Raw genomic sequence first — 19,718 nt, 5'->3', positions numbered from 1 at the left:
ACTAGATGTATTCTTCTTTTTTTTTTTTTTAAGTTCAACATGGAGCTTGAACTCATGACCCTGAGATCAAGACCTGAGCTGAGATCAAAAGTCAGACGCTTAACCCACTGAGCAACCTAGGCGCCCCTAGAAATAGTCTTTTCTACTATGTAATTGAAAGTGTTTATTAGGCATTCTCTGTGCAGTTCTACAAAACATTTTCTTGAGCAAAATTTCATGGACCTTAGAGAAGCAAGAATGAACGCGGTGACCTTTCCTGCCATAAAATACATTGAAAGAAAAAGCAACAGATGGAGGGTTAAGAACAGATGACCCCAATTTTCATCTCCTAAAACTGCCTTTCTTGACTGCCCCTATTAATAATGTACCTATTTGTACATTGTGGCATTCTACTTGCTTTTGAAACTATTATGTCACAATACTGGTATGTTTATTCAAAGTTTTCTTATATACTAAGCCATTCCTTAACTTACATTGTGAAATCTAATATAATACGATATTCTTTTTATTTGTACTTTTTTGCTCTCATACAGGTCTTCTTTGTGGTTTTATTTTATAGATGCAGATATCAGTGAGTCTGGCATTTCAGTGAGAAGTACTGGGTCAGCAACTTCCTTGGCTAGTCAGGGAGAGAGAAGGCGACGCACCCTTCCCCAGCTTCCAAATGAAGAAAAGTCTCTTGAGAGCTCCAGAGCCAAGGGTATAATACAGAGGTCAGAGATCGGAGAAAAACAAGACACAGAACTTCAGGAGAAAGAAGCACCTGCACAGGCATACCAGAAGGATAAACAAGATGCCGACAGAGCCTTGAATAAGATGAGCAGGGCAGTGAACGGCGAGGCCGCAAAACCTGGTGGAGATAATAAGACCCTGCTTCACTTGGGCAGCTCTTCTGGAAAGGACAAAAGTGAAACTGATAAGGAAGCTTCTTTGGTAAAGCAGACATTAGCTAAAATTCAGAAACAAGAACAAAAGGAGCAGGCACAGTGGACACCTACCAAGTTGTTAGCTTCCAAGAATGTTTCAGGTCAGATAGATAGGTGCCGGGAGGAATCTTTCAAACAAGAGTCACAGCCTCAAGAAAAAATTCCAGGCCACTCTACGAGCAAAGGAGAAAGGGTGACACAAAACGAGGGCAAGCGAAGAAAAGCTGAGGACGTTCTCAAAGGTCAGACTTCAAAGGGCGGCGATAAGAAGGAATCCTCCAAGTCCTTGGTTCGGCAAGGAAGCTTCACCATAGAAAAACCTAGCCCCAACATACCCATAGAACTTATTCCCCATATAAATAAGCAGACTTCGTCTACACCGCCTTCTCTGGCTTTGACAGCTGCCAGCAGAATACGAGAAAGAAGTGACTCTGTGGATACTGATTCTAGTATGGACACCACCCTTATTCTAAAGGACACAGAAGCAGTAATGGCTTTTCTAGAAGCCAAGCTGCGTGAAGATAATAAAACTGATGAAGGCCCAGATACTCCCAGTTATAATAGAGACAACTCTATCTCCCCAGAATCTGATGTGGACACAGCGAGTACAATCAGTCTGGTCACGGGAGAGACTGAAAGAAAGTCAACCCAAAAGCGAAAGAGTTTCACGAGTCTCTATAAAGATAGGTGTTCCACAAGTTCTCCTTCTAAAGATGTTACAAAATCATCATCTTCAGGTGCTAGGGAGAAAATTGAGAAGAAGACAAAAAGTCGTTCCTCAGATGTAGGCTCAAGAGCGGATGGTCGCAAATTCATACAGTCCAGTGGAAGAATAAGACAACCTTCAGTGGATTTAACAGACGATGACCAGACCTCCAGTGTACCTCATTCTGCCATCTCTGACATTATGTCATCAGATCAGGAAACTTACTCTTGTAAATCTCATGCCAGGACTCCACTTACCTCAACTGATGAGCATGCACATTCCAAACTGGAAGGAAGTAAAGTAACTAAATCTAAGACTTCTCCCGTAGCACCTGGATCTTCCAGTAAATCAACGACTCTTCCCAGGCCACGGCCTACTAGGACTTCCCTCTTGCGCAGAGCACGACTTGGTGAAGTGTCCGACAGCGAACTGGCTGACGCTGACAAAGCATCCGTTGCTTCTGAAGTGTCCACAACCAGTTCCACGTCAAAGCCGCCCACAGGAAGGCGTAACATCTCTAGGATTGATTTACTGGCTCAGCCTCGTCGAACAAGGCTTGGCTCCTTGTCAGCTCGCAGTGACTCTGAGGCAACAATCTCTAGAAGTAGTGCCTCTTCGCGGACTGCAGAAGCTATCATTCGAAGTGGAGCCAGATTAGTACCTTCAGATAAATTTTCTCCTAGAATTAGAGCTAACAGTATCTCTCGACTGTCAGACTCCAAGGTCAAAAGTATGAGCTCAGCACATGGCTCTCCTTCAGGTAAATTGGGTCCAGACTTTTTACAATATTAGCATAATATTTCTTTCATGTTTTGGGACTCCTTTTTAAAAAAAATTAGATGTCTAGTGTGACTTCTAAAAATATTCAGCATAAAGGTTATGCTATATATAAGAGGGTATTTTCTCCTATAAAAATTATTTTAGTTAGCTCATTAGTAAATGGAAAATTCAGAAGTTACACACACTTCCAGTGAATGCTCTGGGGCAAAGTAGTGATTTCGAAATTAGAACCTATTTCGGAATGTTAGTGTCTGGATTCATGTGTCAAATTAGATGAATAATATCTGGATTAAATAATAGGAATTAACATTGTACTGCTGAAAGCATGTGTTTGAATTTTAAATATCCTCACATAATTCAAGGCCCTTAATCTGAAGAGCAGGATACCCTTTATTATTCCTTGAGAGCTAAGTGAAATAATTGCTGTTTTACCCTTGCTTTCCCATTTATGTAGAAATGTCTCATATGCTTTTTAAAGTTCAATCTGTTTATAGTTGGGGCAGGTGAAAACTAATTCTTAATATATTTCAGCGGAAGAAGTGGATTCGTGAGATAATCCCTAAGCACATATGGGTCTAACCGGGCTACAGAAATTTAACTGGTTATGAGTACTGTCTCATAAAGCACTCTTCTGTCCCTTAACTGTAGTCATTAGCTGTCATTGAGTGTACTTCCAAAGGTTACTTCCTCCCCGCCAGAATCTAATGGCTCCTGGAATACTCTGTGCTGGTGTACTTCATACTCAGAGCTGTAGCCGGGGAGAGTACATGTGTGACCAGAGTCCTCACCCACATTCCTGTGTGTACCTGTGAGCATCGACCCTTACTTCATAATCAGCCTCACACCTGGGTGGGGCTGCGGAGGCCAGTGGGGGGAAACCAGCTGCTCAGAGACTTAGCCTCTCTTACCAGCACAAGCATCCGAGCGTGTGCGAAGGCTTGAGGGAAGAGTGAGGGACGGGTGGTATGCAATCTGGTGTTCTGAGTTCGATGTCTCCCACAGTGTAGCCACGGGCCTCAAGCCTAACGGTGCTCCTCGTGTTCTGTTTTCACTCTGTATTCCCCTTCTCTCGTCCTCACTGCCAGTCCCCCCACCTCTGCCGCACTCACATCTCCCTCTCTCCAGGTCAGGGGCTGTGGTCATGACGGGCAGATCCATGGTGGGAGTGCATGTAGGCGGGAGATGGGTGACCTAGAATCCTGACTCCAGAAGAAGAGCTGGCATTTTCCCTCGTGCCCCCACCCTCCCCGCTTCTGCAATCGAAGCTTTCGGTGCCGGTTCATGCAGTTACCGCAAGCGTTTTAGAACTCACTGCTCTCTCTTGTTTGATGTTTACCCAGTGTTGGTTTTCTGTCCTTCTTACGGCTCTACCTCTTCAGTTCACATTTCCTTTGTGCTACATTCTCTGGTGTGTACCGTGATAGGGTTTCTTCTGCCACGTCGCTTGTTCCATCACCTCATCTCCACTTCAGCACATAGAAATGTTACAGTTTTCTCCTGTCTCACCGTAAGCTGTAATGCAAGCCGTATATCACTAAGTAGCATGGGACTGTTCCTTCTGTACCGGTTGTCTGGCCCAGAACACATGAGTGAGCTGAGCTGGTCTTATTCCTCAGTGTTGAACACGAAGGGCTTCTGTGAGATGCAAGCCAAATAGGACTACTTAAGCAAGTCCAAGAAACCGCTATAATGCTACATTATATCTTTAAAGATAAATTGTGTTTTCTGCTTTGAATACAGAACTTGATAAACGTGCAGTTTTCTATATCCAAAAAGTACCTTGAATTGCTTATTGAAATTCCCTAGGGTAAATTGAGGTACATGATGTGGGCCTTCTTCATACTTAACAGCGGCATATTAAATAATTAGAACCATATTCTTCTTTTTTCTTTTTTTCTTAACATATATTGCATTATTTGAGAGACGATGGACTCTGAAAAACAAACTGAGGGTTCTAGAGGGGAGGGGGGTGGGAGGATGGGTTAGCCTGGTGATGGGTATTGAGGAGGGCACATTCTGCATGAAGCACTGGGTATTATGCACAAACAATGAATCATGGAACACTACATCTAAAACTAATGATTATGGGGATTAACATAATAAAAAAATTTAAATAAATAAATAAATAATTAGAACCATAGAACTGAAAAGCTGGGAGGGTCATTCTGTTTATGTAACTCGGGCCGAGAGATGCAGTGACCCGCCCTGGTCACGTAGCCATGGCAGGGACAGGATGAGAAGCCCCAAGGCCTTTTCATTCCCAGCCTCTTGCTGCTTCTGCCACATCCGGTCTGGCTCTCGGAAACAGTCTGTATTTACTTGCTTGTAGGCTTCCAGAGGTTGGCTGGAATTTATTGGATTCTCTCAGGAGTATAAACAAGGCCAACATATAATATATTTGGTATATTGTCCACTATAATCTATGTAATTCTGATGTTTTACTAAATTCATGGACCCGTATGTTCAGATTCTCTCAAGATACCCGTGTATAGTATTCTATCCCATCTAGAAGGATAATGGCTAGGATCTCATAGTCAGTGGTAATGTACTAAAATAGTTATATGGGTAGGTAATAAAAAAACAATAAGAAAAACAGACACTTTTTTGATCTAGTTGCTAATTGGGGTGTCTTTGATGCTGTGATATTTCTACTTAAGATAATTATAATACCTTGAATGGAAAAAGAAAATAAAAGTTCTTAGCTTTAGCTTCTGAATTATGATTTAAAGGGCGCCTGGGTGGCTTAGTTGAGCATCTGCTTTCAGCTCAGGTCATGATCCCAGGCTTCCAGGATGGAGCCCCGTGTCAGACTTCCTTCTCAGCGGGTAGTCTGTTTCTCCTTCTACCTCTGCGCCTTTCCCCACTTGTGCTCCCTCTCTCTCAAAATAAATAAATAAAATCTTAAAAATATATATATAATTTAAAAGAATATAAAACCATACTGGTTAGGGTTGCTGTACAAACGGTAAACTTTAAAGGACTTAGAGATCTCTGAACCTAGAGCCTGTGATACGTCCAGATTGGCATATGTGAAAATAATTCTGTAATGTTTCAAATTTCATAATTTAGGCCATGTCTAAAAAAAGTTTTTCAAAGAAATGTGTATGATAAAAATAGAAGAATGGAATCTCTGACTTAGAAGCATTAAGAGTAAAAGTTCTTTTATGCTTCTTTCATTCTGATCTAATTTGCTTTTAGGAAAGTTTAGTCCCCACTCCCCCCTCCCCGCCTTCCTTCAGTGATCCTTCAATATCAAGTTATGTTAAAATATCCAGATTTACTTTGATAAGATACACTTAAAACTAAGTGTTCTGAATTATCAAAATAAAGCAATTGGTTTTCATTATATTTTAGGTGCACATTTAAGAAAAAAAAAACATGTTAACATCCTCAGAATTTGTTTAGGCTGTTTGCTTTCTCCTTTTTATTCTAAATGTCAAATTTTATAGATGGTAGGAATTAGGTATTGGGCATGCATGGCTTCAGTTATTTCTTCCTCCAGGTCAAAGATCAATACGGAATATCGTCAGGGATCTTTTTCCCCAAATGATCTTACTGCTACCTGCTTATAGATACACATGTAAAATACGTTTGTGGTTTTGTTTCCCACCAAAATATTCTGATATAAAGTGTGAAATGTAGTGTTTGTTTCCTAAAATGTGTTTGTTGCATCTATAGATGTGGATGTGTTTTAAGGCCAACAAAGTTTTGGTTAGCAGTAAAAGAAATCAGAGCATTCACAAATAAATAATCCTAGTAACTCTTCCTTTTTCAATTCTTGACAGTATGTCTTCATAGTGAATAGAGTAGTTTATTACTCCCATAAGAAGGAGTGTTGCATAATTTTATAACAAAATAAGTTTTATAATTAATGTAACTAAAATAATTTTCAGGTTAGCTATAAAATTAATTAAGCTGATCTTAGAACTTTGATTTTACCATATGTGCTGTCTAGCACCTCACCAACCAAGAAAACCTCCCTAGGGATTGGGATTTCAAATACCTTTGACATAAATTTTCAATTTAATGATTTATCTGAAATGTCTTAATAGTACCAATAATATATCAAATAAGCCTAATGCTATAAAATTAAATTTAATTCTATGCAGGGTTTTATCTGAACAGAATAAAATTCAAGAGGAAGAAGTAAAATTTCTCTTCATGGTTAGAAATCACAAAAACCATCATTCCATGAGAAATTGAGGATGTCTTTTCAAAGAAGAGTTAGCCTAACTGGAATTGTAAAAATAAATTTTTTAAATAAGGATTTTCTAACATGCAATCATGAAGTCCTCGGAATAACAGCGAAAGAGCTTTGAACTCTGGGAGTCGGTAGACCTGGCTTAAACTTTGATTTAAGTAAGGCAAGACCTTTCCAGGCCTCTTTTTTTCTCCATAAATTGAAGAACTTACGCTAATGTCTAAGGTCTTAATACTCTAAAACTCTATGAAATAAGTAGGCAATAGGGAAAGTTGAAAACATTCTGACTTGAAGTTTTCTCTGCAGTAACTAGCAGATTGTAGGGATATTTTTTCTTCAGATAAACTTTGCTGCTATAGTTCAGAAGCAAAGATTAAGAAAGCAAAAGGTGCTGAAAGAAGGTGTTTGGGAAATCACAGGCCCTGCTCTCTCTCCCACGGGTAGTGATCATTCTGCTGGTGTCCACTCTCATCTTGGCTGTTCTACAGGCCAGGTGGCGTCCAGACGGAATGGAAGCTCTGCTTCCTAGCACACCCTGTGGGTGATTGGGGTGCCATTGGTAAGGACAACCCTTGAGAATTTCATCTCTCAGCTATACCCTACTTACTTTATCTCTCATTTTGCCCTCAATTTTAAGAGAACAAACCTAAAAATGTTACCTTTCAGTTTTTAAGTTATGCTTTATTCTTATGGTTGCTTTTCTTTCTAAAGATATTATTAAGCTTCACCAATCTTACTGGCCTCTAGATAGACCTGTAAAAATAAATGGGAACTTTATGAACGTCATTTGAAAAAGGAGTTTTTCTCTTTTTTTCCCTCCAAAATATAATTATTTTATGATCTTGAGATTCAAACTATTAAAAGTTGATTCTAATGTGACTCTGCTTACATATTGTCACCTAACACCTAGCACTGGCTTCTCAGTTTCTCCTCCTGCTTTCATGTGTTGTGCCCCCATGAAATAAAGCAGCCATCGATGCCATGCTTTCTGAGTTACGCCCAAGTGAACGACCTTAGCTCCGTCATACCTGTTTTCACATCTCCTGCAGTTTATTACAACTCTTTACTATTGGTTTTGTTTTCACCCCAAACAACTTTTCAGTTGTTGTAAGTATGGTTTCCATAGTTTCCAAATCAAAAAATCAGGAAATTTAATCTAATGAATCATCTTTCTTATTTGTGAACTTGTTTTCTATGAATAATATTCTAAGGTAGCAAAATGAATAAACATTTAATGTTTAATGAAATGCCTTCATTAAGAAGTATGAACATTGCAATATTTCTAATTTTTTTTCCTAAAGCCTTTCTGCTTTTATTCCTAAACTTTTTCTGAAATTGTTTTCAAGTATTAGGGTCAGTTCAACTTGTAGGGTTTTTTAGATGTCTAAAATAGTAATTTTCCACTGTGGTAAAAGTATTTTTATATTAATGAATTATCTTATAATGGTAAAACCAGAAAATATATTGACTACTGCCTTCAAAAGACACTATGAGTAATTACCTGCAGTTCTGTATATGTGTTTGCATACACTTTTCCAGAAAGCCATGAAGTTTCTTCTGTCTTCTTACACCCATAAATCTTGTTCCAAGCTCCACGAGCTTCAAATGAGAGTGTGAATCAGGACAAATGGGTAGGCTCTGATATAGGGCGTGTTCCCAATTATAGATTTCTCTGCTTCTTAAAACAATTCTGGTGGCAGTGATCATCAGTTTATCTGACAGCCACCTGAGCCTTACCAGAGTCCCAGAGGCAAAAATGTGATTTGGGGAGGAAAAGATAGGAGAAGCATAAAATTCCAGTGAAGTAGGATGAAAGAATTTTAGACTCTACCAACCTATGCAGCCTAGGGTCAGTTCCTGTTTTAAAAGAAGGGGAGAGAGAGAGGGAAAGAGGGAAAGAAAAAGAAAACTCTTCTAATATTAATAGCAGTTGGAACTTCTAGCTCAACTCTAGACAAAGTTTTTGTCACTTTAGCCACCAAAAACATCTCATGCTTTTCAGTAGGTTTTTCCTAATCTGAGAAAAGCAAATGGTCAGTATCTAGGAATTCATTCATTTATTCAGAAGTAGTTATTAAACATTTGCTAGCCAGACACTCTGCCAAGTGCTAGGTGTGCTGGAGTAGATTAAACAGGCATGGCTCCTGCCCTTGTGAAGTAATCAGCCATTATTGCCCTGTTTTTGACCTCTGTCCTGTGCCTCACAAATTATTTGTATGTTTGGTTCTCCCGTTAACAGTAGTAGTGAAATTAATTTGTCTTCTGATTTTTCAGATGTGTCAGCAACGCCATCTCTTAAGTGTCTTTACTAACCTTAAATAAGAAAGTGATTGCCACTTTCTTTAATGTGACTATTGACAGTACCTCCTGTGCCTTCAACGTCAGTGGTTGTGAGAATAGCTCTATAGAGCTTTGCTCCTTGTAGGTCTTACGTCATTGTCTGTGTTCACCATATGCTTTCAGTGTCAAAGTGGCAGAGAGTTGTACTGAAGATGCTTTGTTGTGTTTTTACCATGTAAAAAGATTTTTTCCAATCATAGCATAACAGGATGTTGAATGACAGAGGTAATGTTTTTTTTTTCTGCCATAAAAGCATAATTTCCACAGCAGGAATTATGCACATTTGTATGTTGGGAAAAGAGGTTTTTACCATCTCCATGTTGAAAGTCTATGTGGCATGAGGAAATCTTTTCCCTTATTTTTATTTTTGTTGTTGTTGCTGTTACTGTCATTTAAAAAAATCCATATCTTCACTCAAATGAGAAATATTTGCAACTAAAAAGTACCCAAGTTAAACATTTATGAATAGAGCTTGCTTAGTTGTTTATCATTAGTGAATTTGTCATCTGAATGTTTTATTCACCATACTACGGAAAACATGGTCTTTCAGTTGTTTTTGATTACTCATTGTTTTTAATTCACCAAAATGTATTGTTTCTATCTTTAAGAAGTAGTAGACTTATGATTTTTGTGAGGTATGTGTATGTCAGTTATTGAAAATTGTGCTGTGTGTGTCTCATGGTGTTTTTGAAATCATGATTTTTTTCTCCTTTAAAAGGTAACATAATAATTCTTTTTTTAATAATTAAACTAATTTAGTAAATTCAAGATGGAGGCGCTTTCCTACTGATTATGCTTCCACCTCAGAAGATGAATTTGGATCAAACCGTAATTCCCCTAAACATACTCGTCTACGTACTTCTCCAGCCCTGAAAACTACTCGGTTGCAGAGCTCTGGGTCAGCAATGCCTACTAGTTCTTCGTTCAAGCACCGGATCAAAGAACAGGAAGACTACATCCGAGATTGGACTGCTCATCGAGAAGAGATAGCCAGGTTGGTTTTTAATGGATCATCTTTAAGAGTTGAAATTTTTTGTCAGTGTTTCAACTTGATAACAAATTTTAGCTTTTGTGTGATTTGTACAAATAGTCCAAGAAATGAAATCTGCAGGTAGCTGTGAACTTAGTTTTCCTCCAAAGTATTGCTCGCCATCCAATTTCTCTCAGTTCATGTTTTTAATGCCAATGCTACTAACATATTGTAGAACTAATTTATTTTGGTTGCAGTTGTTTCTAGATACCATTTTTGAAAGGTAGTGTCAGCTACCTTAATTCTTACATAATTAAGAATTGTGCAGCTGAATTTTTGATTACTTTCCTTTTATCTTCCAAAGAGGTAATACATTGCTCATGTTCTCTGGGGAGAATTAGAGGAGGTGGATTTTTACTCACACTTTTATGAGTTCATTAGGCACAATTTAATTTAACCCTTTATTAATTATTTTGAGTATAAAATAAATTAGTGTAACCTTTAGGTTGTATAATAAAAATTCATGCTACAGATGTGATTTTTAATTAGTACCTTGTCATGGCTGTGCTCCTGTAGCTAAAATATGTTTAAGTTTGTAAGATATTAAATTTTACTGCGGTGTTTTATACCATAAGTTACCTAAACATTTTCACTGTTTACATGCTATAGTTATTTCTGCCTTCAGTTTAAGACCCTGATCTTCAAGTTTTGCATTTGGCAACATTATTAAAGAACATAATATATAATAGCCCATAGGTGCTTTAAAAAAAAAAAAAAAAAAACTCTTACCATAATTTAATGGTATTTATCTTTTTTTTTTCCCTTTGTTGACTTCTTTGAATTATGTTCTTTCCTGGCTCATTTCTTTAATGTAATGTTTATGTTTTTTGGTCTTTAATGACCATTTACTTATAATTGCTTATAATTCTTTGACAACATGCCCTTTTAATCTCATTGTGCTGCTTAAACATTTTATTTTGCCATACAAATAGCTTTCTGTGAGACTAATTATTGAGGCATTGCAAGCCAGTTAGGGGACAGGCCTGTCTGTCCTTCAGGATCATGAATTATTATGAGCCCACAGGATGGCTGTGGTGAATTTCAACCCATTTGTTATTCTTGTGGGCACAGCTGGCAACAGCAGGCCTTGTTCTCCTCCCATCCTTTCCCCTTCCTGTGGAGGAGAGATCTCACCACACCTGCTCAGGAGGTATCTGGGGGAGATAGAGGGTGTGTCTGCTTCCCCTTGGAGGGCCCACCCCCTTGAAGCCCTGGGCCCCAGACCAGAACACCTGGACCCACTTCCCTGCCCCCACGCAGAAAAGAGATACTGCAGAGGGGACAGTGCCCAGGAACTCGAGGTGACCTTTTCACTTGCTTCCATCTTGTTACCACATGCATTCTATCACCACTGTCTCTGTATCTCGTTATCTGTAGCAGGACTGCTAAACAGCCAGGCCATTTAACTTCTAATGGCTTTATGCCTTTTCCCTCTAGTTTGTTAGTAGCTCTATGTTTATACAACTTGCCTTTGGGATTTTAATTTTTTTTTTTTTTTTAAAGATTTTATTTATTTGACAGAGAGAGGGAACACAAGCGGGGGGAGCGGGAGAGGGAGAAGCAGGCTTCCCGCGGAGCAGGGAGCCCAATGCGGGGCTCGATCCCAGGACCCTGGGATCATGACCTGGGCTGAAGGCAGACGCTTAACGACTGAGCCACCCAGGCGCCCCTGGGATTTTAATTTTTTAAGGTGTATTTTTCAGCCATATATCTGAAAGCAAGGAAAACAGATGGATTGCAAAGCTCCAAATAAAATGTTCGTATCATTTTAGAATTTCCTCCTCTAGCAGATTTGATGGAGGTGGAGACTGAGAATAAGAACAAGGATTATAAGCTTGGAGTTAAAAGAAAAAAAAAAGTATACAGATACAAGATTAGGAAATATTCCAGTGAGCGTAACCTAGAAGCATCATTATGGAATTAGTAAGCTTAGATTTAAGAGCTATATGAAGAGGTCCATACTCTTTATTGAATTATATAAATCTGTCATTTCTACTTGAAGATACTCATTACTTTGGTTTTCTTCATAATTTTGCTCTTTAGAATTCCTAATGCTGGGCGCCTGGGTGGCTCAGATGGTTGGGCATCTGCCTTCGGCTCAGGTCATTATCTCAGGGTCCTGGGATCGAGTCCCGCATCGGGCTCCCTGCTCTGCAGGGAGCCTGCTTCTCCCTCTGCCTTTCTCTCTCACTCTGTCTCTCATGAATTAAAAAAAATAAAAAAAAAAAATCTTAAAAAAAAAAAAAAAGAATTCCTAATGCTGGTTTTTAATAGGTGCTGAGACTTTTAAGCAGTTTGGATTTAAACCAATTTAATGGTCTGTATTATTGAGTCAACTTTAAGATAGAAATTGTCACATAAAGAAACAACTGGCATGTACAAGATAAACTTGCATATTAAAAGAAGGCTTTGGGGTGCTTACTACTGAACAGTTTACATCGTATATACATTAGTTATTCATGTTAGTATAGTTTTTACTGCATAACCTGTTGAGATTGCTATTGTCTGTTTATTTAACTTGTTTTTTTCTAATTAGCTCACACGCGGTCTACAAATATCAGAAGCTTCATTGTACAAGTGTCTGCATAAAAAAACTTGAAACCAAAAGTGGATTTTTGGATAAACTCATGCTTATCTATTTTTTGTCTCTTTTAAAAAAGTTTGGTTATTCTGTTTTTCATCCTGGTTCATTTATTTCAGAAATGCAAGAGTTGAGTATAGTATGTAAGAGAACACTTTAAACTCTTTCCAGAAGAATTATATCAACAGTTAACAAGTTTTTAAAAATTACATGTGGAATGATAATGTGAGATGTAGCATGACATAATAAAAAGATCTAGTTAACGCCACTTATTGGTGACTTTAACCAAGAAACGCTCATATAACCTCTCCTAAGCCTTATTTTCCTCATCTGTAAAACAAGATGTAAAACAAGATGATGAATACCTCTCCTACATGGTGGCTGTGAGAATGAAGTGAGTTGATGAGTATAAAGCTTCTTTCTAGGGGTGCTCATTACCATGTGGTGTTTTTGATTCTATTATTATATATGTTACATAATCATATATAATGTGCTCCTTATATTAATTCTAAGCTTATAAGAGATCAGAACATATTTATTGGTGTTCTTCCTACCTTTTTTATTGGTAAATAAAGGAATTGACCACAGATTGTGTCTATTAGGCCATAAGCTTCCACTTAGCTTCTTTTTAAATCTGTAGTTAAATTGTTATGCAACGACTGCATTCCTTGAAAGTCTTTCAAGCTTACATTTTGCTCAAGTTAAAAAAATGTTACTTTGTACCTGCTTTCGATTTTAAAGTTGCAGAAGCTTTCACGTGTTGTTTTAAGAATGTTCTGCCATTCCGGGCGCCTGGGTGGCTCAGTTGTTAAGCGTCTGCCTTCGGCTCAGGTCATGGTCCCAGGGTCCTGGGATCAAGTCCCACATCGGGCTCCCTGCTTCGCGGGAAGCCTGCTTCTCCCTCTCCCACTCCCCCTGCTTGTGTTCCTGCTCTCACTATGTCTCTCTCTGTCAAATAAATAAATAAAATCTTTAAAAAAAAAAAAAAAAAAAGAATGTTCTGCCATTCCAAAATCTTCCCTGTGGAAGTAGCCAAATTGAGTTCAGTAGATGCATAACTTGGAAAACCTTCATATCTCATTGAGATCTTTTTTGAGAAAAGCAGGAATATCAGTGGTAGATTATTAAGTTTCTCCCTCTTAAAAACAAAATAACAGTAAAGGAAAAAAATTCAATTTTTTCTTTTGCTTATCACTGATAATATTTATTTAGTTCTTCAGTCCATGTGGCTGATAGCACAAATAAATGGCTCTTTGGAAATGAGCTCTGCACCTGGGATCTTGGCCCTGCCTTAGCTATTTGTAAGTTGTGTTGTCATGATCAAGCCCCTCACTTTCTCTGAGAATGTGTCCTGATTCACATTCAGTTAGAGAAGTCCTACCTCACAAGAACTTTGTGACTCTCAGATGACCCAATGTTACTGTGACGTGCTGTGCGTAGTGTGACGGCCTGAGTTGGAGTTACTGACCTTTTCGGCCATCTGGGGAAGCTTATGGAGCTCCTCTCAGGATAGTGCTCCTAAATGCGTCAACATAAAATACGTAGTTGTGTTTCAATATGACTGCATTTGTTTGTAGTAAAAATCAAAATATTTTTAAAGTGACAGAGTAATATATGGTTCTTTGTTAACATACTGACTGGAACATTATTGCTGTGGGTTTCATGACTGCCGTGGGTTTAATTTTGAAGTACTAGTAATGACTGATTGTTTTGAGATACCTATAGCAACTATAATGTGATTTCTGTTGGTGGAGATACCACAAAAAATACCACTATTGTTTGTTACTTGTATTTATAATTGAAAGAAATGCTAAGCTTCATTTGAAGGTTAGTGAAAATGAAGTTGTAATTTCTTTCTTATCCAGGGTCAGCGACTCCTTGGGTTCTGTTTACCCTTGCCTTCTATTAAAGCTGATCATTAACACTAACGGGTGAATTTTAAAAGACATATCACTACCTCTAGGTGTTTAACATATTTTTCAAAGTGACAGTTTATGTGAAATTTAGTTTTATTAACTTTTAGAATTAAAGTTTAAGACTTTTAGTATCCAAATAGTTAAAAGGATTTCCAAAAAATCTTAAGTTTTTGGTACAAATCTTTAATTGCATACACAACTCACATAACTGATTCTGTAACAAATCATTGTTTCTGGAGCTGTTATTTAAAAGGAATTAAACCTCTTTTCTACAATTATTACCAGGATCAGCCAAGATCTTGCTCTCATTGCTCTGGAAATCAACGATGTAGCAGGAGAGATAGATTCAGTGACTTCCTCAGGCACTGCCCCGAGTACCACAGTAAGCACTGCCGCCACCACCCCTGGCTCTGCCATAGACACTAGAGAAGAGGTAGGAGATCTTCATGGAGAAATGCATAAGGTTCTTTCTTTTCTTTATTTCTTTTGCTTTTAGCTTTTTGCTTAGTTTATTTTAGTTACATCCACCCTTCCTGTTTGCATGAAGCTCTGCCATTTTCCAACTTTCGTTTAAAAAAATTTTTTTTGTTTTTGTAACAAAACCAGCAAAGGCTAACATTTGGTCTACTATTAACATGAAGCTGTAAAATTATTTAAAACAAGCACTTTGTCAGCCAATTATTGGTGTATGGTTTCACTTTAAAGTGTGAATATAAATGGCATCCAAAAAGCAAACTAAAACTTGATAAATGATATAATGTTTCTATAAAGTTTGGCTATGAAAATACTTCAATTAAAAAGGTATCTTTATGCCCAGTTAGCCAGTAGATATCTCTACTAGCAAATGCAGAGAAGATTATACAGTTTTCAATACTTTAAGTAATTCTGTTGAAAAATACACATATATACTCAAGGATACTTAGAAAGTTGAAATATATGTATTTATATACACAGACAAAAATACATGTATATTCAGTTTTGAAACATTCTTGTAAATTCTGGAATGGAAGGTAGCATATGTGGACTACGGCCCTTCCCAAACCAGGGCCTCCTGCTCTCCAGCTCCCGGGGCCAGTATTTGCATAACCTTGCTCCAGAAGGTGCCTTTGATGGATAATATAAAATGAATGGTACTCTGCCATGTTGGCTCTCTTGATCTGGTGCAAGCAAAAGATTGGTATTTGAGAGAATGAATTAAAAGTTTTGTTAGGACAAAGCCACATTCTTGTGTTTAATTATCATCTGGCTGTTTTGTGCTACAGTATCAGAAATGAGTAGTTAGACAGTATATGGCTGCAAAGCCTAAAATATTTATTATCTAGCCTTTTACAGAAAAAAAGAATGCCAGCCTCTAATGAGCTTCCTTAATTTTATGAAATAACATCCTCAATAGTAGCCCAAAATGGCTAGCCTTTTTGACAAATTTGATTCTGATAAACTATGTTAATATTTTCTTCCTTTGCTTTTTGTTACATTCCTTTTATAATCTAGTTCTTTAATGGTCATTTTTTTTTCACCTTCATGTGTTGTCTGATTTGGTAAATGAGCTTTCATGAATCTGTGTAGAGTTTTGTTACCACATTGATCAATTGTAAATGTATATAAAATCATCCTCATTGGTGAAAAACAAAAGGATCTTCTCGGTGGCAAGACATACACAATTCTTCTGGTACATTTAAAATGATAAGATATTATTTTCTCAGCTATCTAACTAAATTTTACCTAACATGATTATACATTCACTCAGACCCAGTAAAATTATTCAGACATTTCATTGAATGGACTTTCATTTTTTCCTTTTTGTTTTATCTCTGAATATTGTACTAAAGTTTATTCCTTCTTCAGTAAACCTGAGTTACTTTGTATTGTATTTGTATAATTTGCACTGTAGATGGCAGTATGTCATTTTTACTAGAATATGTAATTTCCGTAGCATTGTTCAAAGCTTACCTGAGACCAAAATACTTATTTTGTGGATTTAAATTTTTTTTCCTTTTGTAAACTTAATTGGAATTTACAATTTACGTATCTGTGAAGAAATTTGGCACCTGGATTTGGGGAGGAAAAAAAGGAAAAAAAACGATAGGAAACTAAAAGGAAAAGAAACATTATTTTACATTGGCAAGGCAATGTGAGTAAAATAAACTTGTCCATCTACATAGCTCAGCTTTTTCTTCTTACCATCTGTTTTTCATTTGGGGAAAATCTTATCCATTGAAGAATTGAATTTAGCATAGTTCTGTATTTTGGATTTTAAAAAATAAAATCTATGTAGATGAACATCTATTTTATTAAACAGGTACCTTTAAAGTACTTATAAAAAGAAAGAGTAATTGGTTTATTGAAGATATCATGCTTCTGTTACTACCTGACAATGGAATAACTTCTGTCTAAAAAAGAAAATTATAATACCAGTATCGGTACTTTTCCAAATTATTCTCATAAGGATCTGCTTTTGTCCTATTAGTTGGTTGATCGTGTTTTTGATGAAAGCCTCAACTTCCGAAAGATCCCTCCATTAGTTCATTCTAAAACACCAGAAGGAAACAACTGTCGGTCTGGTGATCCAAGACCTCAGCCAACAGAGCCCCCTGATCATTTAACAATTACAAGGCGGAGAACCTGGAGCAGGGATGAAGTAAGTAAACCATAAACTTTAACAAATGTCAGAGGAGGCATGTCCTGTTGTGGGAAAAGGAGTAACTGTTGGATAAATGGGGCTGGGGGAAAAAAGCACTTGTCCTTATGAGTAGAATGAAATTTCATCCTGACATCACATCATATCACAAATAATTAATTGCAAATGAATTAAGTTTCTAAAGGGCGCAAAAGCAGAACTTTAAAACTTAGTAAAAAATACAGGTCTTTCACATTATAGTCGGGTGATTTCTTAAAAGACACAAAAAGCTTTGACTTTAAAAGATTGATAAATTAGAGTGTATTAAAGGACTTTTGTGAAACATACAGTCAACAAAGGATTAGTATACAGAATACATAAAGAAGTCCTACCAATCAACTTAAAAAGGCAATAGAAAAATCTCCAAAAGACATGAACAGCATTTCACTGAAGAGAAATTACCTACGATCTTCAAAATACAGAGGTGTTCAACTTCCTGAGTATTCAGAGAAATACATTTCAAGACTACAGTGTGATTCTTGTTCAAATGAGAACAAATTAAAAGTCTTTTAAAATATTAAGTGTTTGAGAACGTAGATACATAGACTCTCATGTGTGGCAGTGGAGGTCAAATTTGCTGCAGTCACTTTGGAAAAACGGTTGACATTATTTCTTAAAGTTGAACATAAACATATCCCATGATCATACCTCATGGTTTTACTGCTAGTACATACTCAAGAGACACCCATTCCTATTTGACAGAAGTAGTCATGCAAAAGAATATTACAGCACCACTGTGGACAATAACAAAAACTTGGAAACAATCTAACAGTTTTTATCAGCAGAAAAGTGAACATATAAACTGGTATGTTTACAAATTGAATAATTACAGAGTAATCAAAACAAATGAACTACAGCAATATGCCACAATATGGATGAATTTTAGCCATATAACATTAAATGAAAAAAGTAATTCTCGAAAGAGTATATATAATGTGATTCTTTGTCATACATTTTTAAAAATGAAAATATATACTTAGGACAGAAATAGATGTAATAAAATGATATGAAAAGGAAGGCAAGGGAATGATGAATGGGATTCAGAATACTGTTTAACCTGGGTGGAGGGTGGCAGGGAGATAGGATGGAGGAAACCATATGACTAGTGGTAGATTACATCAGTCAGCTATTTCTGCATAACAAACCACAAAAATCTCAGTGGCATAGAGTGGTAGGCTTGTATTTATTACACACCTGTGAGTTAACTGGTCCAGCCCAGCTGGACAATTAAAAGTTGTAGGTCGAGTCCAGGTCTGCCCATGTGTCTCTCATATTGCTTGGACAAGTTGGCTGCCAAGGCTGCTTCTTGTCATGGCTATATCAGAAGCACAAGAGAGCAAGCCCCACCATGCAGGCACATTTCATCTTCATGTCATGTCTGCTAATATCCCACTGGTGAAACCAAGTCACATAGTGGAGGTCAAAGGCAAGTATCCTCTTTCTGTGGGATAGGGAATGCGTATTTTTTTTTTTTTAAAGATTTTATTCATTTATTTGAGAGAGAGAATGAGATAGAGAGAGCATGAGAGTGGGGAGGGTCAGAGGGAGAAGCAGACTCCCCGCCGAGCAGGGAGCCCGATGTGGGACTCGATCCCGGGACTCCAGGATCATGACCTGAGCCGAAGGCAGTCGCTTAACCAACTGAGCCACCCAGGCGCCCGGGAATGCGTATTTTTGGCCATCTATTCTGTTCCATGGTTATTGCTGCTATTCTAGCTTTTGTTTTGGCTGTTAGATTTATCATAAGTTTATAATTTATAATTTATCATTAAAGAGAAAGAAAATGTGGTCCAAATTGGACTAGTGATTTATATCACGAATTAAGAATTATGATTAATTGTGTACCTGTGATCCAGTGCAGATAAAAATTGTTAAACTCTCGTAAAAATAAATGTGGCCATGACAAGTCAGGTATAGAGAGGCTTATTGAAAAGGTTTATGATAATGGAAATTAGATGAAATGAGTGTGGGAAAAATTCAGGGATATAGAGGAGTTTATTCACCAAAGAATGGTTATTTCAAGTAGCACCGTGGGAAGAGCTAATTGAGGAATGCCATGCAGCAGTGGTTACAGGTAAAGCCTTCGGGCATGGGTAGAAGGGGAATATAGAAAGTAGCAGAGGACAGGAAGGGTGTGATCATAGGTTGGCATCCTGTGAATTCCTGGACTTAAGGAACAGGAGCTAAAAGTTAGTATGTCTAAGAATGTGTATAATTTGCAGTAGTACTGAATAGAAAAAGATGTCCAAAGGGAGAGCATGTAGCCAGTTCCATAGTTGCCACTGCAATATCCTGGATGGTTTTAAAACACACTCTGTCCTGGCCAAAGTAATTGATGTCTTCCCCTCTTGCTTTGGCTTGTTTCCTCAAGGCCCACAAAATACCATTATGTTTATTTAGCCTTTCATTGCCTGTATGTTGCTGATCACATCCTAAGTAACTTTCTATCCCACACTAACTTCAAACCCTTGTCATTCTTAGGTTCTCGTTTTCCATGGTGCCTTCCTTACTTATGCCACCGTTCACTGAACACCCTTTCATTAGAATTTGTGTGGCACTGA

The 19,718-nt window shown here is 37.5% G+C and overlaps 1 protein-coding gene across 12 annotated transcripts in view; it reads left to right on the top strand.

Annotated features, from left to right (window-relative positions):
• The window catches only part of CEP170 (centrosomal protein 170), a 128,818-nt gene that overhangs the window by 97,329 nt on the left and 11,771 nt on the right, over positions 1-19,718 (top strand). For 7 of the 12 annotated variants that reach the window (XR_010412361.1, XM_054508085.2, XM_064594407.1 and 4 more), the window contains 4 exons: positions 560-2,392; positions 9,713-9,947; positions 14,766-14,943; positions 16,948-17,118. Coding sequence is in view for 11 of the 12 variants with exons in the window: in XM_054508085.2 (XP_054364060.1) it covers positions 560-2,392; positions 9,713-9,947; positions 14,766-14,943; positions 16,948-17,118 (2,417 nt within the window). In the remaining variant the exon portion in view is untranslated. The remainder of the gene's footprint in view (positions 1-559; positions 2,393-9,712; positions 9,948-14,765; positions 14,944-16,947; positions 17,119-19,718) is intronic. The other 5 variants (XM_064594409.1, XM_064594406.1, XM_054508086.2 and 2 more) reach the window with 3 other exon arrangements.

Source organism: Mirounga angustirostris, unplaced genomic scaffold (genome assembly GCF_029215605.1).
Source record: "Mirounga angustirostris isolate CCGP_5_RB_7025 unplaced genomic scaffold, mMirAng1.0.hap1 SCAF_6, whole genome shotgun sequence".
Taxonomy (NCBI): Eukaryota; Metazoa; Chordata; class Mammalia; order Carnivora; family Phocidae; genus Mirounga; species Mirounga angustirostris.
Note: the sequence above shows the minus strand (reverse complement) of the source record. Positions and strands in the feature narration are given on the sequence as shown.